The sequence below is a fragment of the Candoia aspera genome, chromosome 3, assembly GCF_035149785.1.
Source record: "Candoia aspera isolate rCanAsp1 chromosome 3, rCanAsp1.hap2, whole genome shotgun sequence".
Lineage (NCBI taxonomy): Eukaryota > Metazoa > Chordata > Lepidosauria > Squamata > Boidae > Candoia > Candoia aspera.
Window position 1 is genome coordinate 1,298,561 of NC_086155.1, and position 21,641 is coordinate 1,320,201.

General features: G+C 55.6%; 1 protein-coding gene across 2 annotated transcripts in view; it reads left to right on the forward strand.

The window, feature by feature from the left end:
* VSTM2L (V-set and transmembrane domain containing 2 like) overlaps positions 1 to 20,903 on the forward strand; it is a 50,430-nt gene extending 29,527 nt beyond the window's left edge. Inside the window, exons 2-4 of one of the 2 annotated variants that reach the window (XM_063296854.1) lie at positions 7,952 to 8,121; positions 11,344 to 11,394; positions 20,156 to 20,903. In XM_063296854.1, the coding sequence (XP_063152924.1) occupies positions 7,952 to 8,121; positions 11,344 to 11,394; positions 20,156 to 20,491 (557 nt within the window). In that variant the 3' untranslated portion in view covers positions 20,492 to 20,903. The remainder of the gene's footprint in view (positions 1 to 7,951; positions 8,122 to 11,343; positions 11,395 to 20,155) is intronic. The other variant, XM_063296856.1, reaches the window with a different exon arrangement.
* The last annotated feature ends 738 nt before the right edge of the window (positions 20,904 to 21,641 follow it).

Sequence of the window (21,641 nt, forward strand, 5' to 3'; positions counted from 1 at the left end):
TGGAAAGGAGTTGCCCCTCATGTATTATCTGGAGCAGTTCCTTGGTTTCAATCAGCAGATGCCGCTCCCACGGCTAAGGTCTGGTTCTGCTCAAGCCATCCCTTTACAAGTAGTCCTTGCTTTATGACCACAATTGGGCCCGGAATTTTGGTTGTTAAGCGAAGCAGTCATCAAGCAAATCTGACCTGATTTTATGACCCTTTGTGGTGGTCATTAAGCGAATCACCACAGGTGTTAAATGAACCATGTGGTCGTTAAGCAAATCACACGGTTCCCCATTGATTTTGCTTGCCAGAAGCCAGCTGGGTAGAAAATGGCAATCACATGACCACAGGACTGAGTGACAGTCATAAATGCAAACCAGTTGCCAAGGTCCCAAATTGTGATCATGTGACCATGGGGACACTGCAACGGTCATAATTGTGAGGACTGGTCAATGGTTGTTTTTTTCAGCACCGTTGTAAGTCCGATCACTAAATGAATGGTTGTTAAGTGAGCACTACCTGTAGGGCTTGAGGGGCAGGATGCATGCCTGGGGTGGGGGGGTGGGGGGCGAAGCAAGGAGAAACCTCGTCAAATGGGGCTCCCTGACCTGTTTGCAGTTGCTCATTTCTCATGCCACTGAACGTTCAAAGTAATGGAGACATTTCTTTTTCACCAGGAAAATATCACAGGCTTTAAAAAAGTGGGGAAGGGAAAGAAACGGATTTTAAACAGGTGTGCCAGAATCTGAAATCCCGTTCTGCTCACTTTATTGTGGGGCAGGCCACACAGATGTGAAATCCATTTCTCATCCAGGCTTCCCTAGAAGCCGAGGGTTGCTCTTTTCTGTGGGTGGACCTGGGCTCAGCTGATCTTGCACCCGCTCCCCGGTTTCAAGCCCGCCAGCACTGGGAAGGGGAGATGGTGGCCTGGGGGAGGAGGGGAACGCTGTCTTCTTACCAGCCCCCCCCCCATTGAAATTTATGAATCTCCAATAGTCACCTCTGACTTTAGAAAGACTTTCTCCAACCTCCTAGGCTGGCTGAGAGTGATGGGCACTGTTTTCTGATGTCGTCTTGGAAAGAGTTTGCTCCCCGGGTTTCTCTTTCCAGAGCTGTGTTGAGATCCGTCCTGCTCCGAGAAAGGAGAAGACCAGCTCTGGGTTGGTGGTTTAAGGACTGTAAAGTGTCCAGAATTGCCTGTTGTGTTGGAAGAAATCAATCCAGCCCCGCTGGCTGAAAGCAAGCCAGCTGGAACGGAGAGCCATCCTCTGGGTCCCCTCTTAAGAGGAGATTAATTGGGGGCAGGGACCCTCCCCTCGCACATGGGCTTCCTGGCGGCCCCCAAACCCCCAGGGGGCAGTGAAGCGGCCTGCTCGCTCCTCCGTCTGGGCGGACTGGCTCTGCTCCTCACCCGCTGCCTGAACGGGCATCCTCCAGGGGGGCCCCGGCGGCCAGGCCTGGCGGGAGGCTCCGTCTCGTTCGGAGCAGTAGCTTGCAGGCCTTCCTCCTCCCTGAGGGCAGATCCCGGAACAGCTGCAGCCACGTTGCTTTCATTTCTTGCTTCTCCTCGTCCATCTTGGCTTCTGAACATTTCAGCTGTTCCTCTCCGATCTGAGCTCCTTTGGCTAAGCAGGATGCCCAGATATGGAGGAGGGCGGGTTGGGCACTGAAGCTGTATTGGCCAGCACAGCCCTTCACACACACACACACACACACACACACACCTCCCTCCCCTGTTTTCAAGCTTTTCTGACTTGTGTTTTCAGGGCAGTTAGGAAAACCGCTCCCCCCTTACCCTCTTCCGGGGGGGGGGGGCAACCCTTGCTTTTGCCCAATTTCCTGCCTTCGGTGGGCTTTAGGTTTTCTTCTTTGAAACAGAGCATGGGTGCCTGTGGAGGGGCACGTGTGGCTGAGGGGGCACAGAGGTCTGTTCTCCCCACCTGTGGGGGTCTCAGCCAGAGCTGGTCCTGCGTGCTCCAGCCCTATGGCGAAGGAACCCTCGCATGGCGTTGAACTCATCCCGGCCCTCCAGACACCTTCCCCGGGCCTTCCAGGAGCTGGGGCGCTCTTTGCGGGAGAAGTGCTTCCCTCGCAGCCCCGCTCGCCCCCACCTGCCCCACATACCTTGGGAGGCGTCCAAGTTCAGCAGCCTGGTCTCCCCAGGGCACTCCTTTGCACTCCTTTGCAACTCAGAGGTTAATTAACATCGTGGCTCCCTGATTAAACCTGGCAGGAAAAAGATGTCGGATTCCACCCCTGCTCTTCATGGCCAAATTTCTCATTCTCGGGAGCGGACCTTAATTGTCTTCTGAGTCGTTTAGACCCAGGCTTCAGGTGGGGAGGGTGGGGGGCAGGCAGGCGCATACAAAGCGTGCTCCTTAAACTCAGTAGTCAAAGTGGCTTCCTGAGAGGGAGCTTCACGTGAGGAATGGAGGGCTATGGGGCAGAGAGAGCTGCTGCGTTTGTCAGAGGGGCGGGGGACTGGAAGAAGGGCCCCCGACGCAGACCCACGGTGGCAGGCTAATGACCCAGGGCTTTCTGTAGGGGACGGAGCTCTCAAAAATATCTGTACCTTTCTGTATCAGCAGCCCAGATCTGAACTAGTAAAGCAGTGCCTCTGAGCATGTGCAGACGGGGTTCAAACTCTATTCCCCACCCTGCAGGGAGGACAATATGGAGCCACGGCAGCTCTCCCTAAGCTGGGACCTCCAGCACCGTTGGGACTACTGTACCCAGAACTCCCAGCCAGCAGGGCTATCAGCCAATGACTGCTCTGCCCGGGCTGGGAGTCCTGGGGCTGTTGTCCTGCTTCCATCCATCTGGGGCCAGGCCTGTGGCTGGGAGGAGGTGGGGTTCCCCTCCGGTTTAAATTGGCTTTAAAAGGCCAGATCCACTTCCACTATTACGGGGGGGGGGGGACCTCATCCAAACCCTTTAGGCTGGCTGTAGTCAGTTCAGGGGTGTCCCCAGGGTTGTTTATTCGTTTAGTCGCTTCCGACTCTTCGTGACTTCATGGACCAGCCCATGCCAGAGCTTCCTGTCGGTCGTCAACTCCCCCAGCTCCCCCAGGGACGAGTCCGTCACCTCTAGAATATCATCCATCCACCTTGCCCTTGGCCGGCCCCTCTTCCTTTTGCCCTCCACTCTCCCCAGCATCAGCATCTTCTCCAGGGTGTCCTGTCTTCTCATTACGTGGCCAAAGTACTTCAGTTTTGCCTTTAATATCATTCCCTCAAGTGAGCAGTCTGGCTTTATTTCCTGGAGGATGGACTGGTTGGATCTTCTTGCAGTCCAAGGCGCTCTCAGGATTTTCCTCCAACACCACAGTTCAAAAGCATCGATCTTCCTTCGCTCAGCCTTCCTTATGGTCCAGCTCTCGCAGCCATATGTTACTACGGGGAACACCATTGCTTTAACTATGCGGGCCTTTGTTGTCAGTGTGATGTCTCTGCTCTTCACTATTTGATCGAGATTGGTCATTGCTCTTCTCCCAAGGATTAAGCGTCTTCTGATTTCCTGACTGCAGTCAGCATCTGCAGTAATCTTTGCACCTAGGAATACAAAGTCTTTCACTGCTTCTACATTTTCTCCCTCTATTTGCCAGTTATCCCCAGGGAGGGGGGTCCAAAAAGAGATGGCGGGCACAACCACACAATCAAAGCCCTGCCCTTTTGTGTGGGTAACGTCTGCATGTTGCAACCCACAGCACACGCAATGCACGTAAAAAAGGACAGGCTTTGATTGCGTGGTTGTGCCCATCTCGTCTTCTTGGACCCCCTCCCTGCGGGCACCCCAAAGCCCTTGCAGGCTTAACCCCAATGCAGGAGGAGAAGTTGGGACCCTTGTGCTGTGTTCCACGCCCCCCACTGGGAGGAGGAACCTTTCCCCTTCGGGACAAAACCGTCCAAGTGGGGCTGGTCTGGGCCAGCCACCCCCCAGCAAGGAGGTGGGATGGTCTGTGGGAGTGACCTTGGGAGACGGGGGACAGCCACAGCCGGGGAAGGTCAGAGAAGAGGCAGCTGAGCGCACAGCAGGAATGGGGACGTGGCAAAGGGACCCTCCCTCGCCTCTTGGGCTGCAAAGATGAGGGGGGAGAGATTCACTTTCAGACTTGCAAGATTCTGTTAATACAGTAAAGTATAATTAGTCCATCTGGTCATGCTTCGTGTCTGGACTACCTCGGAAGGGTGACAGGAGGTGATGTGGCTCCCGCAGGGGTGTGGGAAGGGCTGCCCAAAAGCTTTCCCAGGTCTGGGGGACTGGAGGAGTTCAAGCCTTGCAAATTTCCCCCTCATCCCCTCTTTGTAGCGATCACGCAAAGCAGGGATCCCGTCTGTCCTTGGGGGCCTTGATGCACAGACGCACCAGAGTCTTGCTCGAGGACGCCTCTTCCCCCTTGGCGTGGGACCCCTGGAAGAGCTGCCTGCCTGCCTGCCTGCCTGTCCGCTCTCCATGGGCAAGTGGGCTGCGTGGCTTCCCGGCCGAAAGAGGGACCAGGGAGAGAGGAAACATCTTGTGAAACCAGTCGGGAGACGGGAGACGAGATGGGGAGGCCCTCATTAAGCCCCTCACCGCTGTATTTTCCTGTGCTCCCTGTTAAGATGGATTAAAGGAAAGCGATAAGTGTCTGAGATTTCTCAGGCTCTAGGGGACAAAGACATATTAAGGGTATTAGCTTTTCTGTCTAGCTCGATGTTAATTTGCTGCTTGGACCAGCTCAAAGCTCAGGAGAGGCTGCGACTCCATTGCCCAGGCAGCGGGACCCCTGCCCTCGTCCCAGAATGACAGATGTGGGTCGCCAGGGAGGACAGGATGCTCGGATAAAGCCGGCATCCCTTGCCCTTGCTGTGTGAACAGTCTCTGTGGCTTTGCTGTGCTTCTAAATTCTGGGCCTCCAAAATGTCCTTCGGAAAAACACCACCCATTAAGCCTGAGGTGCTCAATGCTGTGCGGATGTGGGGAAGCTGTTATGCTGGGACTGCTGCCTGCAGGGGGCAGGTTTGTGGATGCAGAAGCACATCACTGACTACCTGGACTTCATGCAGATATGAGGAAAAACTTCCTGATGGTAAGAGCTGTTCAAGAGCGGAAGAGTTGACCTATCAAGGTGGTGGTTCTCCATCCTGGTGGTTCTTCAGAAAAGGCTGAACAGCCTCCTTCCCCAGATGCTTTCATTATGGAGAATTGGATTAGAATCCTCCAGAATTCTCATCAGTGGTCATGCTGGCTGTGGAATTCTGGGATCCGAAGTCCGCACACCTGGTAATGGCCAGACCCGGGACTAGATGATCCTTCCTTCTGGCTCCCCGTGTCTGTGATGCTGCTGTCTGCTGCTTCCTTCCTCCTGGACTAGCAGGAGTTGGGGCAAAAGCGTGGCTGGCATAAGTGCAGCAAGGATGACTGTTTTTCTTTCTTTTTTGATCATATGGCATAGCAGTTTGGTGTTCATGCTGCTTTTTTTTTTCTTGCTGAGAAATCCTTGTGAGGTCCAGCAGCCAGATGTGTAGACTATTTAGCCGTGACAAGTCAGGTTGCCCGGGGTGCACCATGAGGAGTCTGATCTACATTGCACCAAGCTGGGCTGAGCGAGAGGGACTGGCCCAGGGTCGCCCAGCCGGCTTCCATGCCCAAGGCGGGACTAAAACTCACAGACTCCTGGTTTCTAGCCTGGCACCTTAACCGCTAGACCAAACTGGCTCTCGGGATGACTGGTGACCAGGTCTGATGGCGGCGAAGGAAGGAGGTTCCTTCACCAAAATGGTCCCCCCCCAACAGTTTCAGTGTGCAGCCACTCATAGCTTCACTCCACGGTGAGCCCAACCAGAAGACGGGCAGAGTGGAGGAAATAATGAGAAGACGGCTGCTGAGCTTGCACCCTTCGCCAGAGCCCGTCTCTCCTGTTCCTTGGGGAGAGGGAGAGAACTGAGTCCTCCTGGTAGCAGAAGATGGAAGGGTCCCTCAGGCCTCCGGAATTGCCCCTCCTTCTCCCCCATCTACGTACCTGTTTCTGCATGTGTTGGGTGGAGATGAGGTATTTCTGGCCAGGGGCTCCAGTGACTAATCTCAATTCAGTTTTCCCTGCCCAAAATGGCTCCCGCAATGCAGAAGGAGCAAGGCAGAGCCACAGGGCTCCAGGAGCAGAGCTGGCAGATTATTTATGCTTAATCCAGAACCTTTTCCCAGGCAGTTGCTTTATTTCTTGGATGCTCCAGCTGGATGAGCCGGTGAATACCAGCCGTTGCTTCGTGAGCTGTGTGTGAGTGTGTGTTGTGTGAACTGCTTGGTTAGTGACCCTTGTGCCAGGGGCTACGGCCCAGCTGAGTAGACCAGCAACCCCCCCCCACCTCTTGAGCATTTAACAATAAAGCAAGAAAAATATATATATAGTAAGCCAAGGAATAAAGAAATAAACACAATGTCGCACTTCAAAAGCAAGCTAAGGAATGGTTGCATTGCCCAGCAATGCTGTGCTAAGGAAGAGAAGGGAGCAGACCAAGGTTTGAGGTGGACAAGAACAAGAGAAGCTGGAAACCCAGCTGGTTCTGTCCCCACAAGGGATCCCCTGGGGTGCCCAGAAGGGCTGGGCCGGAAGAAAGGGGCCCATGGGCGGCTGGGACCGGAGCAGCTGACCCCTGCCCCCACCCTCTAAGAAGGCATCAGCAGGCAGGCAGGGATGGGCAGCAGCAGGAGACCATGGATTTTTCCCACAGGTGTATTCAGGGACTTAGAATATCCTTCCTGGATATTCAGTTCCATAACAGGGCAGGGTGTTGGTTTTGACAGCCTGTATTGGGGGCATCCATTGAGGGGGGGAATTGGCAAAAAGTCAAGATGGTGACCACAAGTTTGCAACCTTCCCAGCCAGCTTCCAACAAGCAAAGTCAATGGGGGAGGCCAGATTTGCTTAACAGCCACGTGATTCACTTAACGACTGCAGTGATTTTATTATTTATTTTTCAAATTTTGCCACTGTCCATCTCCCCCCCCACAAGAGGGACTCTGTGCGGTTTAAAATAAAAACAATTTGCTTGATGACCGCGACAAAAAAGTGTAAAATTGTACATGACTCACTTAATGACCGCCTCGCTTAGCGATGGAAGTTCTGGTCCCATTTATGGTCATAGGTCAAGGACTACCTGTAACCTGTTTTAGTTAGTTGCACCACTTCCTGGAGTCAAGCAAATGACCAACTCAAAAACTAACCAAATGGACTGAGTTTGCACCATTCCTGAGGCTCAGAAAAAATATAATCCAATGAGCATTAACTGAGCTGAGCCTGTCGTGAGAATGCAGTGCCATTAACGCATCATGTGAACACCGATTCTCTTCAGTGGTTGCCCATCTGTTTGCATTTGCAGTGTCCTACCTTTGCATTTGGGTGTGGCAGCAAAGCCATTTCTATCTGGTTTCCTCCCAGTCTGTTCCCAAACGCATCTGGGCCAGGACTGTGGCAGTTTGCTGGCTGGCAGAGCCAGGTGCACCGAAGGGATCGTGGGACCAATTTCGAGCAACCTCTCCGAGGCCACGTGTTGAACCTGATTTCCCCAACAATACATGGCTTGTCTGTGTTATTTAGTTAAGAGCAATTGCCATCTTAATTGCATATTCTCAAGATAACACCTGCATTGAGTTACTGTAGTATTTATTTTAATTGGCTAATTGATTAATCATTTGAAAGAAGATGGCTAATTAGCTGAAGGACTTTTAATAGGTTGACAGCTCTGATTTTTTATGGTTTGAGAAATGGGAAAAGAGGAAGGGGGAAACACCCCACAGGTTACCCCTGGGCTGAGCCCGGAGCACCCGGCCAGGCTTCCGGCTTTGGCCTTGAGGGAGGGCCAGGACCAGGGCCAGGGGCCCACCGACCTGCCCTTCAGCCCCAGCTGCTTGGGAGCTCCAAAGCCGCGCAAGAGCCTCCTGGGCATCATGGCTCCCAGCCCCACTGATGCGTCTTCATTTCCCTGCAGCCTTTTTCACCGAGACCCCCCACGACATGACCGCCCGGGCTGGCGAGGACGTGGAGATGGCCTGTTCCTTCCGCGGCAGCAGCTCCCCTTCCTACTCGCTGGAGATCCAGTGGTGGTACATGCGCGCCCGTAAGGACTGGGCGGAGAAGGAGAACTGGGACGCCAACCAGGTACTGCTGCCCCTGGCTGCCTACCCCTCCCTCCTGGCTGGACTCTCCTCTGCTGGCTGGAGGTCCAGCCCCGTCTCCTGCAGGCTTCTGGGGATTCTAGGAAAATTCAACAGCACCTCCTGGGTGAAGCTATTGCTGTTCCCTGAGATAGATAGGGAAGCGCCCTTGGACACTGGCATCCATGGGGGGTGGGGGGAGATCAAAGCTGCAAGGTGGCAGACACTGCAGATGCCACCCTGTTTTGCCACCCCACCCCCAGGGCCATCCCTCCCCTGCAGGAATGGCGAATGGGAGAAAGAGAAAATGACTCATGCCAGTCAGGCTCTCATGACCTCAAACCCAGCTGAACTGCCAAATGGATAAATGCACTCTCTCAGAGGCCAAATGTGTGGAAAGACTCCTCCTGCAGTGTGCAGGGGGTTGGACTGGATGACCCCCGAGGTCCCTTCCAACTCTATGATTCTATGAAATGCCGGGCTTCCTCCTCTCTGTCCAAGTGTCTGCTTGTTAGATGTAGGTCACCTTTGCTCCCGGGAGGGTACAGAGCCCTTCCTGCTCCCATTTTTCCCCCAAACAACAACCCTGGGGGGTAGGCCAGGCTGCTTCCACGTTTGAGAGTGGATGTGAACCCAGCTCCAAGACCATCACCACAACCGCCAGCTGGCTTTCTCTTGCGGGTGGAGTCCACGCAGCTGGAGACAGACAGCATAAACCTGCAAACAGATGCCCAAAATCCAATGTACCCCCCTCAGATGCTTCCTGATTCACAAATACAGTTTTATATTCCCCTTTTTATCACTCTGCCATTTTTAAAGGCGATGAATTATCCTGAGAGATTCTTTTGCAATGGACTCATAAGGCGGGATGTCTTTAACCCAGTGTTTCTCAGTCTTGGCAACTTGACGATGGGTGGACTTCAATTCCCAGAATTCTGGGAGTTGAAGTCCACCCATCGTCAAGTTGCCAAGTTGGAAAGACACTGCTTACCCAATAACTGAAGCAAACCCCAGTTTGGAGTGACCCAAAGCAGCTGAGATGCTGGATGCAGAGCAACTGAAAACAGCCCCCAAACCAATGTCAGCCTCTGCGAGCGAGCGTGGCCTGGGGTCGTTTTCCTTGCTTGCTCTCCCAGGGCCCGCCCGCCTCTTTTTGCTGGACTCAGCAATGGTTCTCCTGCCTTGATTGATGCCCCCCTCCCCTCCTCCAAGGTCTCAGCATTTTCAGACACCGGCCTCCTCCCCTCGGCTTCCTTTGCTCTGCTCTCCATTATCCCCACCCCTGTGCTGAGAACTGCGCCTCCATCCCTTAGCTAATTGCTGAGGACATAATTGCTTTTCCTACCCCATTCCTCCCAGGGCTTCAGACATTCTTCCTTGCTATCCCATCATCTGATGCAGGAATCCTGCTGAGACAGGAAAGTAGGACATGCCGACAGTCCCAACACTTGAATCTCTAGGAGAAGCTGAGATTGTTTTGCTCCCCATTTTGCTTTCGCAGCTGCACCCCCAAATTGGTGAGGGCCATGAGAATGGCTGGCCCCAGATGCCCAGCCCCCCTTTGCAGGATGGTAACCTCCTGGGAAAGGTGGATTCATGATTTCCTGTCCATTACTTATGAACAGTGGCATCCAGTTCTGCCGAAAGATTTACAACTGGCGGACAGAGAAAGCAACATGCAGGGAATACTTGTATTCACTGGAAGTTCTGACCCAAAGTTTCTGATATTCCTGAAAACTAGAGTCCCTGTGGAATGCGCACATACACAGACACGCACTCACGCAAACCTTCACATTGCAAATGACAGGTATAACTTGGCCCACAATTTGAAAATATCTTCTGATGGTCCCCATTTACAGCAAGTTCAAGATGCCCGGTGTGGCTTATAAAACTCGGTCCTTAGACATGGCTGTACGGATGTCCCTCCGGTCCCCCGCTCCCTTTGTTTTTGAATGGAGGAACGGGAGGAAGGAATCAACCATGGGAATGGCCGGTCCAGCATGGGCTTTGCCAGGCTTGGCAAAGAGGAGAAAAGGGCGCTTTTCTTGAGCTCTGAGAGGTGGTTGCACCTGTGTAGGAAACGCGAGCATGTGCTCATGCGGTCAGCGCGCTGTTGACACCAGATCTGTCCATGTGCACGTTTGCGGCGGCGAAGAGAGGCAGGCTCTGGTGGTTTTGTAGCTCATGGAAGTAAGCAGCTTTCTGCAAAACAAGCAAGGATGGGGAAATGGAGTTATTCCCCCGCACCCCTTCAGCATTTCTTAACCCTGTACTTCAATTCTAGGGGGGGGGGGGGTGGCTGTTGGCATGTATGAGGTCTTGCTAACAAAGCATGTGAGATCGCTACATGAAACACCAGCCCCCCCACTCCCCCTGCCCTGCCAGAGCTGCTGCCTTTTGTGCCTGGGGAGGCATCAAATCACTTTGCTTCCAAACCCTGGGTCCGCTTTTGTTTTATTAACGGTCCTGCTGACTTTGAAACCAAATGTTAAGCACCTCTCAGGAATCTGGGAGAACAGGAAAGGTCGCCCATTATTTCCGGGCTGTCTTTCCCAGCCCGGCGGGGGGGGGGGGGTTCGAACAGTTGCCTGGGGGCGAGGGGGGGAGGAATTTTAGCCAGAGAGATGAAGCACTGACATCCGTCTGAGCCCCGGCTTCCTGATCTGGGGAAAGATGCATGGCACTTGATGCACGCAGGGTGGATTGGCAGGCCACAAAGAGAAACCAGCCAGTCTCATAATCCCCCAGGGCGGTCTCCTGCACGGGTGCCATTGGGATGAATGGAGCTGGGCTCAGGGACTTCAGGAGGGCAGCCTGGGGAGGGTGAGAAGCTGTCCCTCTTCGCCTCCCCACCCAGAAGAGTTAAGCCAAATCACCAAGGCAGCTTGAGCCCCAGCCTGCCTTCCTGGACCGCGGGAGGCTTACCGCGATGACGCGTTTGAAAGACCCCGGCACGCCCTGCATGAATGCCCGGTCAGGGCGGGCTAAGCCCGAGAAACGTTGCAAGCCTGGCTGGACCCAGCCCGGAGATCGGCGCGGCTCCTTCCCCCGCCCGGCCCCATCTCCACTCTCCCGCCCCATCCGCTCCCTCGCGCCCCCCGCGCGCTTGCCTTTGAAGCCCGCATTAAAGGCCGGGTGCGAATTGGCTTGATGGGTCCCCCGCTTCTCCCAGGCTGAACTAATGGCTTCTCTCCTCCCGTCTCTTCCCCCCCTTCCTCTCCGACAGCTAAAAGCATCTCCGCAGGAAGAAGCCGGGAAGGACGCGACAAAAATAAGCGTGAGTTTTTCGATAATGACTCCTTGGGAAGGCTTTAAATCAAGGCACGGCAGCCGCGCGCCGCTCTGGCCAAGTTGGGCGCCAGACTGGGCGCGGGGCTGGGAGGGGGGGCCGGGCGGGCGGGGGAGGGGGCCGGGGCTTCTGGTCCCCAACCCCCAACCCCCAACGGCTTCCACACAGCGGGCGGACAGTAGAGAGAAGGGGGCCTGCGCTTTTCTTGAGAGACCCCCCTCCTTCCCCCTCTGGCACCAAGGAGGGCCCCCAGCTTCTGCTCCTGCCCATCCCAGCCTCCCCCAGCCCCCGGGAATCGCCTGCCCGGCCCCTGAGCAATCAGGAGGGGTCCCACTCTGGGACCCCCCTGCACCAAAGCAGGATCCACAGGGGTGGGCATCTTTCGGGAGCTCTGCCTTCCCCTTGGCATTCTCTCCACACTGCACTCCCCCCTCTGTGAGGAGTCGCTCTTTTAAGCGAGAATGATGGCCCCGCCATTAATCCACCTCATTGATCCTGACGGGAAAGATTTACACACTCCGGTCCCTGGGACTGCACAGTGGCGCTTCCTCCACGGCGTCCGGGGTGGGGGTGGGGGTCCTGGCGGCCCTGGATTCCAGCCCCTGCTCAGCGCAGGAGTCAGATGAAGCCTCCCTGACCAAGGGCCTTCGAGCTGCTGCTCGATTAAATTGCTTGGAACGGGACTGGTTTCTTAGCCTCTCTGGATTAAAAGACCTGGAAGGTGACAATGAATTGAGGAGAAAAACCCAACCCCCCCAACAGTGTAGTTCGGATTGGGGACGGGGGTGGGACCCTATCTCATCTGGGAAAAAACCCTCCCTGCTCTCCAAGCCCCATTCAGACCCTGCCCTGCCTCTGACCACACGGGAGCTGACAAACCATCTTTCAGCAACCTTTCATCTGAACCAGCGTGGGAGCCACGGATCCCGCTCGGTCTTTGAGATGGACAGGAGGGCTCCAATCAGCCTCCTTTGTGGCTTGAAAGATGCATTTCAGAGACTTCCCCCGTGGAAAAAGACGCCAGAGGCAGAAGGGCGCTGAATGGCCCTTGAAGTTGCTCGGCGTGGAATAATCTAACTAAATTAGGAGTCTCTCCTGCTGCTGCTGGGGGGGGGGGGGCTGCTGCAATACACGCAGAGGAAGGCGCAGCGTGAAGTCAAATACAGTACTGCGGCTCCGGGTAGCTCCGCCCCCCCACCCCCACAGCCTGCCCCCTTTCTTTCCCCAAGATTCCTTGATGGGGATGGCAGGGGCCTCTGAGGTAGGTGGTCTTCCTGCCAGGCCATGACCCAGGAGTTGGGGAGCCTGGAGGACGGCATCTCCCACTCCCTCCCACCCCCAATCAGCTAGAACAGTGTTTCTCAACCTCAGCCACTTTCAGATGTGTGAACTTCAGTTCCCAGAATTCCCCAGCCAGTGCATGATGGCTGGGGAATTCTGGGAGTTGAATTCCACACATCTCACAGTCCACACATCTGAAAGTGGCTGAGGTTGAGAAACACTGCTGTGCTAGAGAGAGCTCCCACCACTGATCTCGTCTCCCCAGAGCCAGCAGTGAAATTGGGACAAAAGAAGTGGGGCTACTGGCAGCTGGGAAGGAGAGGGTCTGCCTGGCCGTTGGGGACAGCAGCAGCCATTCAGCCTGCCTTAAGACAGGGCTTTCTGAATGGGCTCCAAGTGGTGCCCTCATCCAGCAGGATCCCCATCGCCGACCATGAGCAGACGCTGCTTCTGGCCCTCTCGCTGTGCCCACAGGTCCTGCCTAAAGCCCCGCTTTAACGCGGGGGAGGCGACCATCCCCTTTGGGGCCACCCTTTTTTGTCCCACTCAGATAATGCCTGGACCATGTGGGTTTCCCCAGCAGCCAGACCCCGTTCCGTTTTTTTCCCCCGCTGGATGCCTCCTCATAGGACTGGTGCGATGAAATAAACTGGGTTGGGCATTTCACATTTTCTGGAGCGTTGGCTTCAGGGTCCAGCTGGATCCCCAGCTGCTGCTGCTCCCACCAATAAATCACAGCCCAAGCCCTTTGCCCGAGCAGGGGCAATGGGAGAAATGAATGGTGCCAGGGACTTCTGCTTTTCCCTTGGCTCCTCTTTGTGCTGAGAGACGGGGCTGCCCGAGCCAGGAAACCCACAGGAGCTCTCCTCCGGGCACAGCCCCCGCCCCCGTCCCGCCTGGATTTGGCCTCCTGCTCAGAACCCCATTTGTCCAAGCACAAATGATGAATTCATGGCTGATGCAGATGCAATTTGCATAATATGTGCCATGAGATTCATTGCTCCCCACCCCCGGAAATTCAGGGACCCGCACCTCACCAGCTGCGCAACTTAAGCCCCGGGCTTTGTGTCTTCCAGATTGTCCAGGTTGGGAGAACTCTGTTCTCTGGCGTTGCTTTATTTATTTATTTAATACATTGCGGTAGCGTTTCTCATCTGTACCGGGTTAGCGAAGTCAAGTATTCTACCGCAGTCTTCCCCAACCTGGACCCTCCAAAGGGCTTGGACTACAGCCCCCAGAATCCCCTGCTAGCATGGCCATTGGCACTGCAGGGATGGAAGCCTTGTCAGTCTAACACAGTGTTTCTCAGCCTGGGCAACTTGAAGATGGGTGGACTTCAATTCCCAGAATTCCCCAGCCAACATGCTGGCTGGGGAATTCTGGGAGTTGAAGTCCACCCATCCTCAAGTTGTCCAGGCTGAGAAACACTGGTCTAAAGCAGTAGAATCAAGAGAGTTTTGTGGCAACTGAAAGGTTAAGAAAATGATGCTTGCCATTGTTTTTCTGCTTCAGGGTGGCGCCAACTAAAATTTATTCTTGGGGATGCATTGGAAAAGCAGCTCCCTTCAGGGCCAGAAGCAATCGCTCCTGGGGGCCATGAACTTTGGTGAACATCTTCCTGGTTCTGAGAAAAAGAAGGCCACCGAGATCCTCCCTCTTATGGGAGAGCCATAAAATCAATAGATCTTTAGTCTTTATGGAGCCAGACAGGCTTAGCGACTTGTGTTCAGGCTAGACGAAATTCCTGAGAATTCATTTCTCGGGACTCTCCTGGCCTAATCCAGCCCTTCTGATGCCAAATCAGAAAAGGTTCTTCACTGGACACTGGCTCTTCTTCACAACCGACGCCGATTAGCTGTTGCAAGGGGAGAGCCGTGTTAGTCGTTGGGGTCCAAAGACCAGAGAGACCCTGCCTGGGAGCCCATTTTCTGACATAGCAATTTTATTAAAAGGCAGAAGCTTTTGGGAGCTGCATGAAAGTTAAAGGGCTCTAGGACTCCTGACTTTTAGACCCCGTTTAGAGGGCAAGGAAGGTCAGCCACGTTCTGTTGGCGCTTCGCCCACCCAGAAGAGCGAGAAGCACCTAGGTGGGCACCCAGCCTTAACCATGAGACCCACTCTGAGTCTCTGCTGAGCCAGACTTTGTAACTGCAATCCCGGCTTTTACTCTCTGCTGAGAGCTCATGCAAGATCTGGGCCAGACTCTGCTGCTGTCTCCCACTCTCCCACAAGCACCATTCTTTGCCTCCCCATCACCTCCGCCCCCCCTTTCTTTACCTTAGCAGATTTTGTGCCAGAGAAGCTCTTGGGAATGGAGTGAGACGGTCAGTCGGCTAATTTGCTAAGAAAATACACGTTCTCCTGGCCTCTCAAGGCTCCTGACATGCTCTGCTCTGATGGGGTGGTGGTGGTATTCATAGCTTTCGCAATTATCTTCCAGCTCATTTCAGCAGAGGGCTTTGCCCGTGATAAATATAGAATAATATTTTAAAAGCGCTTTCTTCTGACATTGTGCAATTTTAATATTGGGCTCATCAGGCACAGATTCCCTTAATGCAGTCTTTCTCAGCCTCAGCAACACTTAAGATGGGTGGACTTCAACTCCCAGAACTCCCCAGCCAGCTTGTGTAAACTTCAGCTCCCAGAATTCCCCAGCCAGGGCCCTTCTGAGCTAAGCCAGGCACCCAAGTAAATTGAGTGTAAAAGCCAAACTGGTGCCGCTTGAAAATCCAGCTTTTTTCTCCCGATCTGCTGTGAGGCAAGTTTTCTCCAGCCGCAGCCTCCCCTTTGAGCCCCATTTTCAGCCTGCGCAGCCTGCACCGAAAGGTGTCCCCATCAAACCAGCTGGTCCGGGCAGTATTTTTAAGCCACGCTGAAACCAGACCAGATTAAAACTACCCAAGCTAGAGGTGCTGATGCAGCAGCTCAGCTTTGACCTGACCCAGTTCAGCCTGTTTGTTATGTGAACCCATGTAGAGGTGGGAGTTGCTGAAGGCTGCGTCACGTCACTTGAGGAAGGTTCAAAAGCAACCGTTTTCTGACCGTTTACGCTGCTCTTGAAGCCAGAACCGCTTTGAAGGAGAGCCTTGGATCTCCTTGCCGGGGGAAGGACCCACGTACGCTGAATTTCCAATGTGCATCCATGTGTTGGAACGCCATCTGTAGAACCAGCCATTTCTCCTCCTGGCGAAGGCCTGTGCACCAATTTGGATATGCCTGCTGCACCCCAGAGAACTGGCTCCAGTACCTTCTTGGGGATAAGTAGCCCAGAAATTCTTGCCAAAGGTGGAATTAACTTCGGTGCCAATTGCACTGGAAAAGACTCTGGTGTCCCCTAAAATACATTTCTGAGCCCTAAATGATTGCGAAGGGGCTCTGGAAAGCAGATCGTTGGCGGTCCGCAGTGGCTGGGAGGCTGTAAAAGGAGCCGGGGGTCATGCTGCCAGCCAAGAGCGAGCCCACTGGGGAACTGACGCAGGCAGCTTCCTAAGGATGCTCCCCTGGCAGAAGGGACTCCATCCGAGACATCCAGCCACCGTTCAAAGGGCTCAGCAGCCATTCAAGCAATCTGGGAAAAACGGAGCTAGCTGTGTTTGTGGCGGGTGTGTGTGTGTGTGAGTCCTGGAAAGCAGTGGCCCTCCCTGGGTGTTTAAATGGGAAATGGGCTGGCTTTCCCTCCCCCATGAAGGCCTTCTGGGAAGGCCACCTTGGCTTGGGAAAGGGCCTTTAGGGTGCCCTGGCCAAGGGGACACAGAAAGGGGCACATTTGGGGCAACCCTCTCAAGAGATGCCAGGGCAAGTGCTGTGGGCACATCAGCCACTGAAACCATCATGGTTTTGGTTTGGTGGGTCATGTGAATGCTGCCTTTTGGGGTTCACTCGGTAAACATGGTCAACCTGTGGCTTAGCAAGGAGCCAAGGCTTCCTCAGGACTCTCCTGGCTGTGCAGGATTCGAACCAGGTTCTCCCTTCCCTTCCCTTGCCACTGCCAGTCTTTCCAGCTGTGGGGGCATAACAGCTGCCCCTCTTCTTCATGAATCCTGGGAAAGCCTGGGAGGCTTCTAATCCCAGCTTAGAAAGGGTGAGGAAAGCTTTAACATAAAACTTAGAGCAGATGTTTTGGGGCTGAGCTGAGAAGACAGTTAAAACTTCAGAGGATGAGGCTCCTTGTCGGTGGCCAGACAGAATGAACCATGCCTGGGCAGGGGTGCGGGTCTTCCTGCAGGATGTGGGTGTGTCAGTAATGCCAGGATGTCACCAAAACTCTGCAATCAACGCATCGCAACGCTTGTAATAAAGGACAGGGTTTTGATTCTGCAGTTGCAGCTGCCATCTTGCCCTTTGTGACCCCCCAGCACCTTCCTGTTTTCTGCCAGGGAGCCTTTGTTCAGGCTGGCTCCCCTCCTTTAAGCTGTGGGTCTTCCGGCTGCCCTCCCAAGAATCTCCCCCAAAAGGCTTCCGAGGGGTCAGTGAGGAGAGGGGAGGCCTGGGAACCAGGGCATGCCCCTCCCAATAGAAATGTAAAAAGACGTGGTGGCGGAGGACCTACCCCGCAGGGCTGCTGTAGAGCTGGCTGGACTCTTACGAAGCTGAAGCAGGCCCTGGTGCTTCCAGGCAGCGTGACCCACCTCCCACTGGGCATTGCCCCTCTGCAGCCGCAGCCCTGGAGGACCCTGAGCCAGGCCTCCTCTTCCTCAGGCAGGGCTGCTGGGGGAAGGCCGGGCCGGTCTGGGCCCCACCTGCTGAGCGAGCGGTTACATTTCCTTTTATTGCCTCTCAGTTTGCCGGCCGTTAATCTCCTTATGTGACTCCTTGCTCTGCACGGTGGAGGAACGGAGGGCCTGGACAAGGGTGGGCAGAAGGGAAAGGGGGCGGGGTGGGCAGGCAGGAACACATCACCCTCCGCCCAGAGACACAGGCTCTGCAGCCGGTTGCGCGTGGGGCCAAATGAAGTGGGTCGGTAGGAAACCCAGTCCTGAAACTGGGGCTGGTCCATCCATCGCTGAGCGAGGGGCCCCGCCGGTTGTAGGAACTGCAGATATTTCGATGAAACCTGCCCACCCTCCGGTTAAGAGCATCTTGGCTTGCTATCCAGAGTCTCTCTGCTGAATTTATGCTGACTTGCCTTGAGTCACAACACAATATTTATTTCTAAAAGGCAACTGCCGTTAAACTCACGTTTCACCCCTCTCTTCTAACCTAAAGCCGTGGGGCGCATGAGCACTTTTAGGCTGAGTTCACCCAGCATGTTCTCAGAGGTCAGCTCTAGCTGCCTTCAGAGCAGGCTGATGGGCTATGCCGGTGTTTCTCGGCCTCAAGCAACTGTGTGGCTGGGGAATTTTGGGAGTTGGAGTCTACACATCTTAAAGCGTGCTGGTGGGGGAATTCTGGGTTACGCAACCATGGCCCTTTGGCGGTTCTGGCGGACAGATGGAAAAGGATGCAGGGGGAGCCCGTGTCCTGGGGAGGAGGGTGTAGTGTCCTTGCCTGCCCACCCTGCCCCCTTTATTGTAAACCGCCCAGAGTCCCCCGTTGGGGAAGATGGGTGGTGATGTAAATTTAAACAAATCACATAAAATAAATAAATAAATGCAGCAATCTCCATCACCACCCAAGTGGGGCGGCTCTCTTGGCATTACCCCAGGCAGGAACTGCCACTCACCACCCCCTGTCCCCTGCTGGTCCTCTTGGCCAAAGGGGGAGGTCTGCACTGCCTTCCCCACCCAGGAGCCCTCCAGGCCAGGCAGATGCAGCCACAATGTGCCCGGTGGGGCAGCCCTTTCTAGAGGGCACCAGCTTGGGCAATGCAGAAGTCCAAGACTTCACCTGGGGCTGCTGGTGATGGAAAGCAGATCAGGGCCCCCCTGAGCCTTGAGGGTGCCTGGCCATTCCCAAAGGCGTCAACGCCCTTCTCGCTCCCTAGGGATTATCCCATGCCTGTTTCCCACACCTGCCCCAGCCAGCCTTTCTCTTTCCCACTTGTCCTTTTCAGAAACAGGCGGTTTTGCCCATGACCTTGGCCTACTCTTTAAACAGGGTAACAGCTCAGCCTGTGGAGGCAGTGGAGGTTTTCCCACCCGCCGTGATTATGGGAACAGAGCCAGCGGCCTCAGGGTGGGTCATAAACCTGATTTATTGACCCAGCCCCATAACAGCATCTGCAGCTCGTGAGCGAGCCTTAAATTTCATTAGGTGATAAATTCCAACAGCAAAACCATTTGGTAGGAAAGCTAATTAGCTCACGTGAGCTGCATCGACTCCGAAGCCATGCCCGGGAGAGTGCCCCGGGTCTCCTTGACGGAGGGACAGGGACTGGCGGGGTGAAGGCGACGGCCAGGGAAAGGGGCAAGCCTGGGGGGCGGGGGGCTGGCTCAGCTTTTCTCCGCCCTTTCCTGCACTCTGGGCGGGGTGGTGCCCTGGCCCCCCCCCCGCAACTAACTCGCAATGGATGGAGGAGGAAGGAAAATTCCACTCTGTCATGTGACACAGGCCGGCCTGGTAGTTCATGGCAGACAGGGGCGTCCCCAGGGCGGAGTCAACAAAGTCAAGATGGTGCCATCTTGATTTTTTGGGACAGATCTTGCAGATCCCCTGAATTGGCAGCTAAAAGAAATGAGCAGCCCCGCATCTCTGCTGCGAAGCTGCCAGCTGTAGACAAAAAATGCACATCTGTGCCTTCTCTCTCCCTCCCCCAAATGTTCCTGGAATGCAGAGGGTGGGTGGGGTTTGCGACCTTGTCTTTTCCCTGATTATGCTAGTTCTGTGTACGTTGGCAGCGGTTTTGTGCATGAGGATACATGGCAAGCAAGGCCGGGGAGGATTGGGCAACATGCTGTTTGGTTGATTGGATATTTTTATGAGGGATGTGCATCCCCGCCTAGGAATGCTGAAGGTGGCTTAAAATCAGCCCCGCTCCTTCTCAAGTAAATCCCCCCTCCCCACCCCCAGGCGCACCACGGTTTCTTCAAGGTGTGTGTGTAGGGGCCTCCCACCTCAGTCCCTGGATCCATAAATACCATTTTGCAAAAGAGAAAAAAACCAGCGACACAATTACCTGCAAAGTCACAAATGCACCAAGTGAGGACTGCTGGGCTCCCTTCGGGTTGCCTTAGAAGCTGAATGAAAAAAGGCAGGACATTTTTTCTTCTTCTTCTTTTGGGCGGGGGGCAGGTGCCCAGTGCCTTTCCAAACTCCCACAGCCAGGGGTGGGCCTACACCCCCACTGGGCTGCTGAGCCTTAGGAAGGGGGCAGCCCTGTGAAAAGGCCAACCCGAAGGCAGGCATTTCCACCTCCCACTGGCCTGCCCTGGCAGAGGCTGGGGGTCCCGGGCATCCAAGCCTTGCCTAGGATCCTAGAATGGGGATGGGAGGGGCCTTGGAGGTCACCTAGCCCAGCGGGGGAGGCACGGTCCTCCCGCCGCCCCCCACCGCGACCATTCTGCTCTGCTCTGCTCTGCTCTGCCCGCAGGTGGTGAAGGTGGCCGGCAGCAACATCTCGCACAAGCTGCGCCTCTCGCGGGTCAGGCCGGCCGACGAAGGGACCTACGAGTGCCGCGTGATCGACTTCAGCGACCGCCAGGCGCGGCACCACAAGGCGCAGGCGTACCTGCGGGTGCAGGCGGAGGACAGCGCCGCGCCGGCCGGCGGCCGCCCGCTGCAAGACGCGCCGCTGCTGCTGCTGGCCGGGCAGCTCCCCGAGCGCGGCAGGCCGGGCGCCGCCCGCGCGCCCCACCAGCCCCACCCGCCCCGCCTGGCCAAGGAGCTCAAGAAGCGCTCGCTGGACGAGGCTGCCTGCGCCCGCTAGAGCCCCGCTGCGGCCCCGCGCCCTGCCCGGACCGGACCGGATCCACCGCCACGCCGCAGCCGCGCGGAGGAGCCCCTCGGGTGGCTGCGCCTCGGAGGGACGGGGGTCTCCCGCGCAGCGCCCCCCCGCCCGGCTCCTCTGGACGGGGGGTCTCGGTGGGGCCCGCCCCTTGGCATTGCCCCCCCCCCCCCAGACCTCAGCCCGCCTCGGCCACCAGGAGCGGCAACCACGGAGCCCGCGGACGATCGCTTGGAGCTGCCCTCGCCTGTAAATAGCCCCCCGGGCTCCCCCCTGCATCCCCAGAGCTTCGCCCGCCGAGAGGCCGAGCCCCACTTGGCGGCGTCCGGCGGCGGTGGGCGCAGGCGTTTCGCGTGAAGCAGGGACCCGGAGATCGCGGGGCTGGGGCGCGGGGGGGCGGGGACGGGAGAGGGGTGTCTGTGGGCTGGGAACGCCCTCCAACCTTTTGGGAACGCCCTCTTCTGCGGGACGCTCAGCAGGTCCGCGGAGGACCGCCCGGCTGCATTCACACAACATGCTGGTGTTCAGCTTCCTTAGATTTTTGTCGCTCCGTGTATTGTGTGCACCCACCCTGTGGGGTTAGTGGATGGTTCGGTATATTTCGTCCCCATGCAGAAGGTTTAGCATGTTGTGTGAGCTCAGCCATTCAGCCTGCATTGGAGTTTCATAATTGCTTGTGCTTTTTTTAAAGGAATATTTATGCTTCCGATATTATACACGTGGCGTGTTTCTATTACACTCTTTGACCTAAGGCAAGGCAAACCCTGGGTGGCACCCGGTCCACTGGAGGAGGGATGCTCCAGGAGAGGGGAAACGGAGGTACCTTTCAGGGCAGGGATCATCTTTTCAGGACTGCTTTGTACTATTATGCTTTATTTATTCATTTTTACAAAAAGGAACAGGCAGTTTGGGAATCTGCTTCCGTGCATTCTGCCCAGGGAGTCGGCGTTCACACAGCAAGGAGCGAGGCCTTTGGAAAGCACCCCCTGCTTAGGGAAAGGAGGCTGTCTGATGCCCCCCCCCCTTCCCACGCATATTTCTTGGGGGTGGGTGGGGGTGGAAAAGGCGAGTGAGGGGTGCAGACGATTCCCGCCCACCCCCAGCTGTCCTTTAAGGACATCCTTGTTTTCGT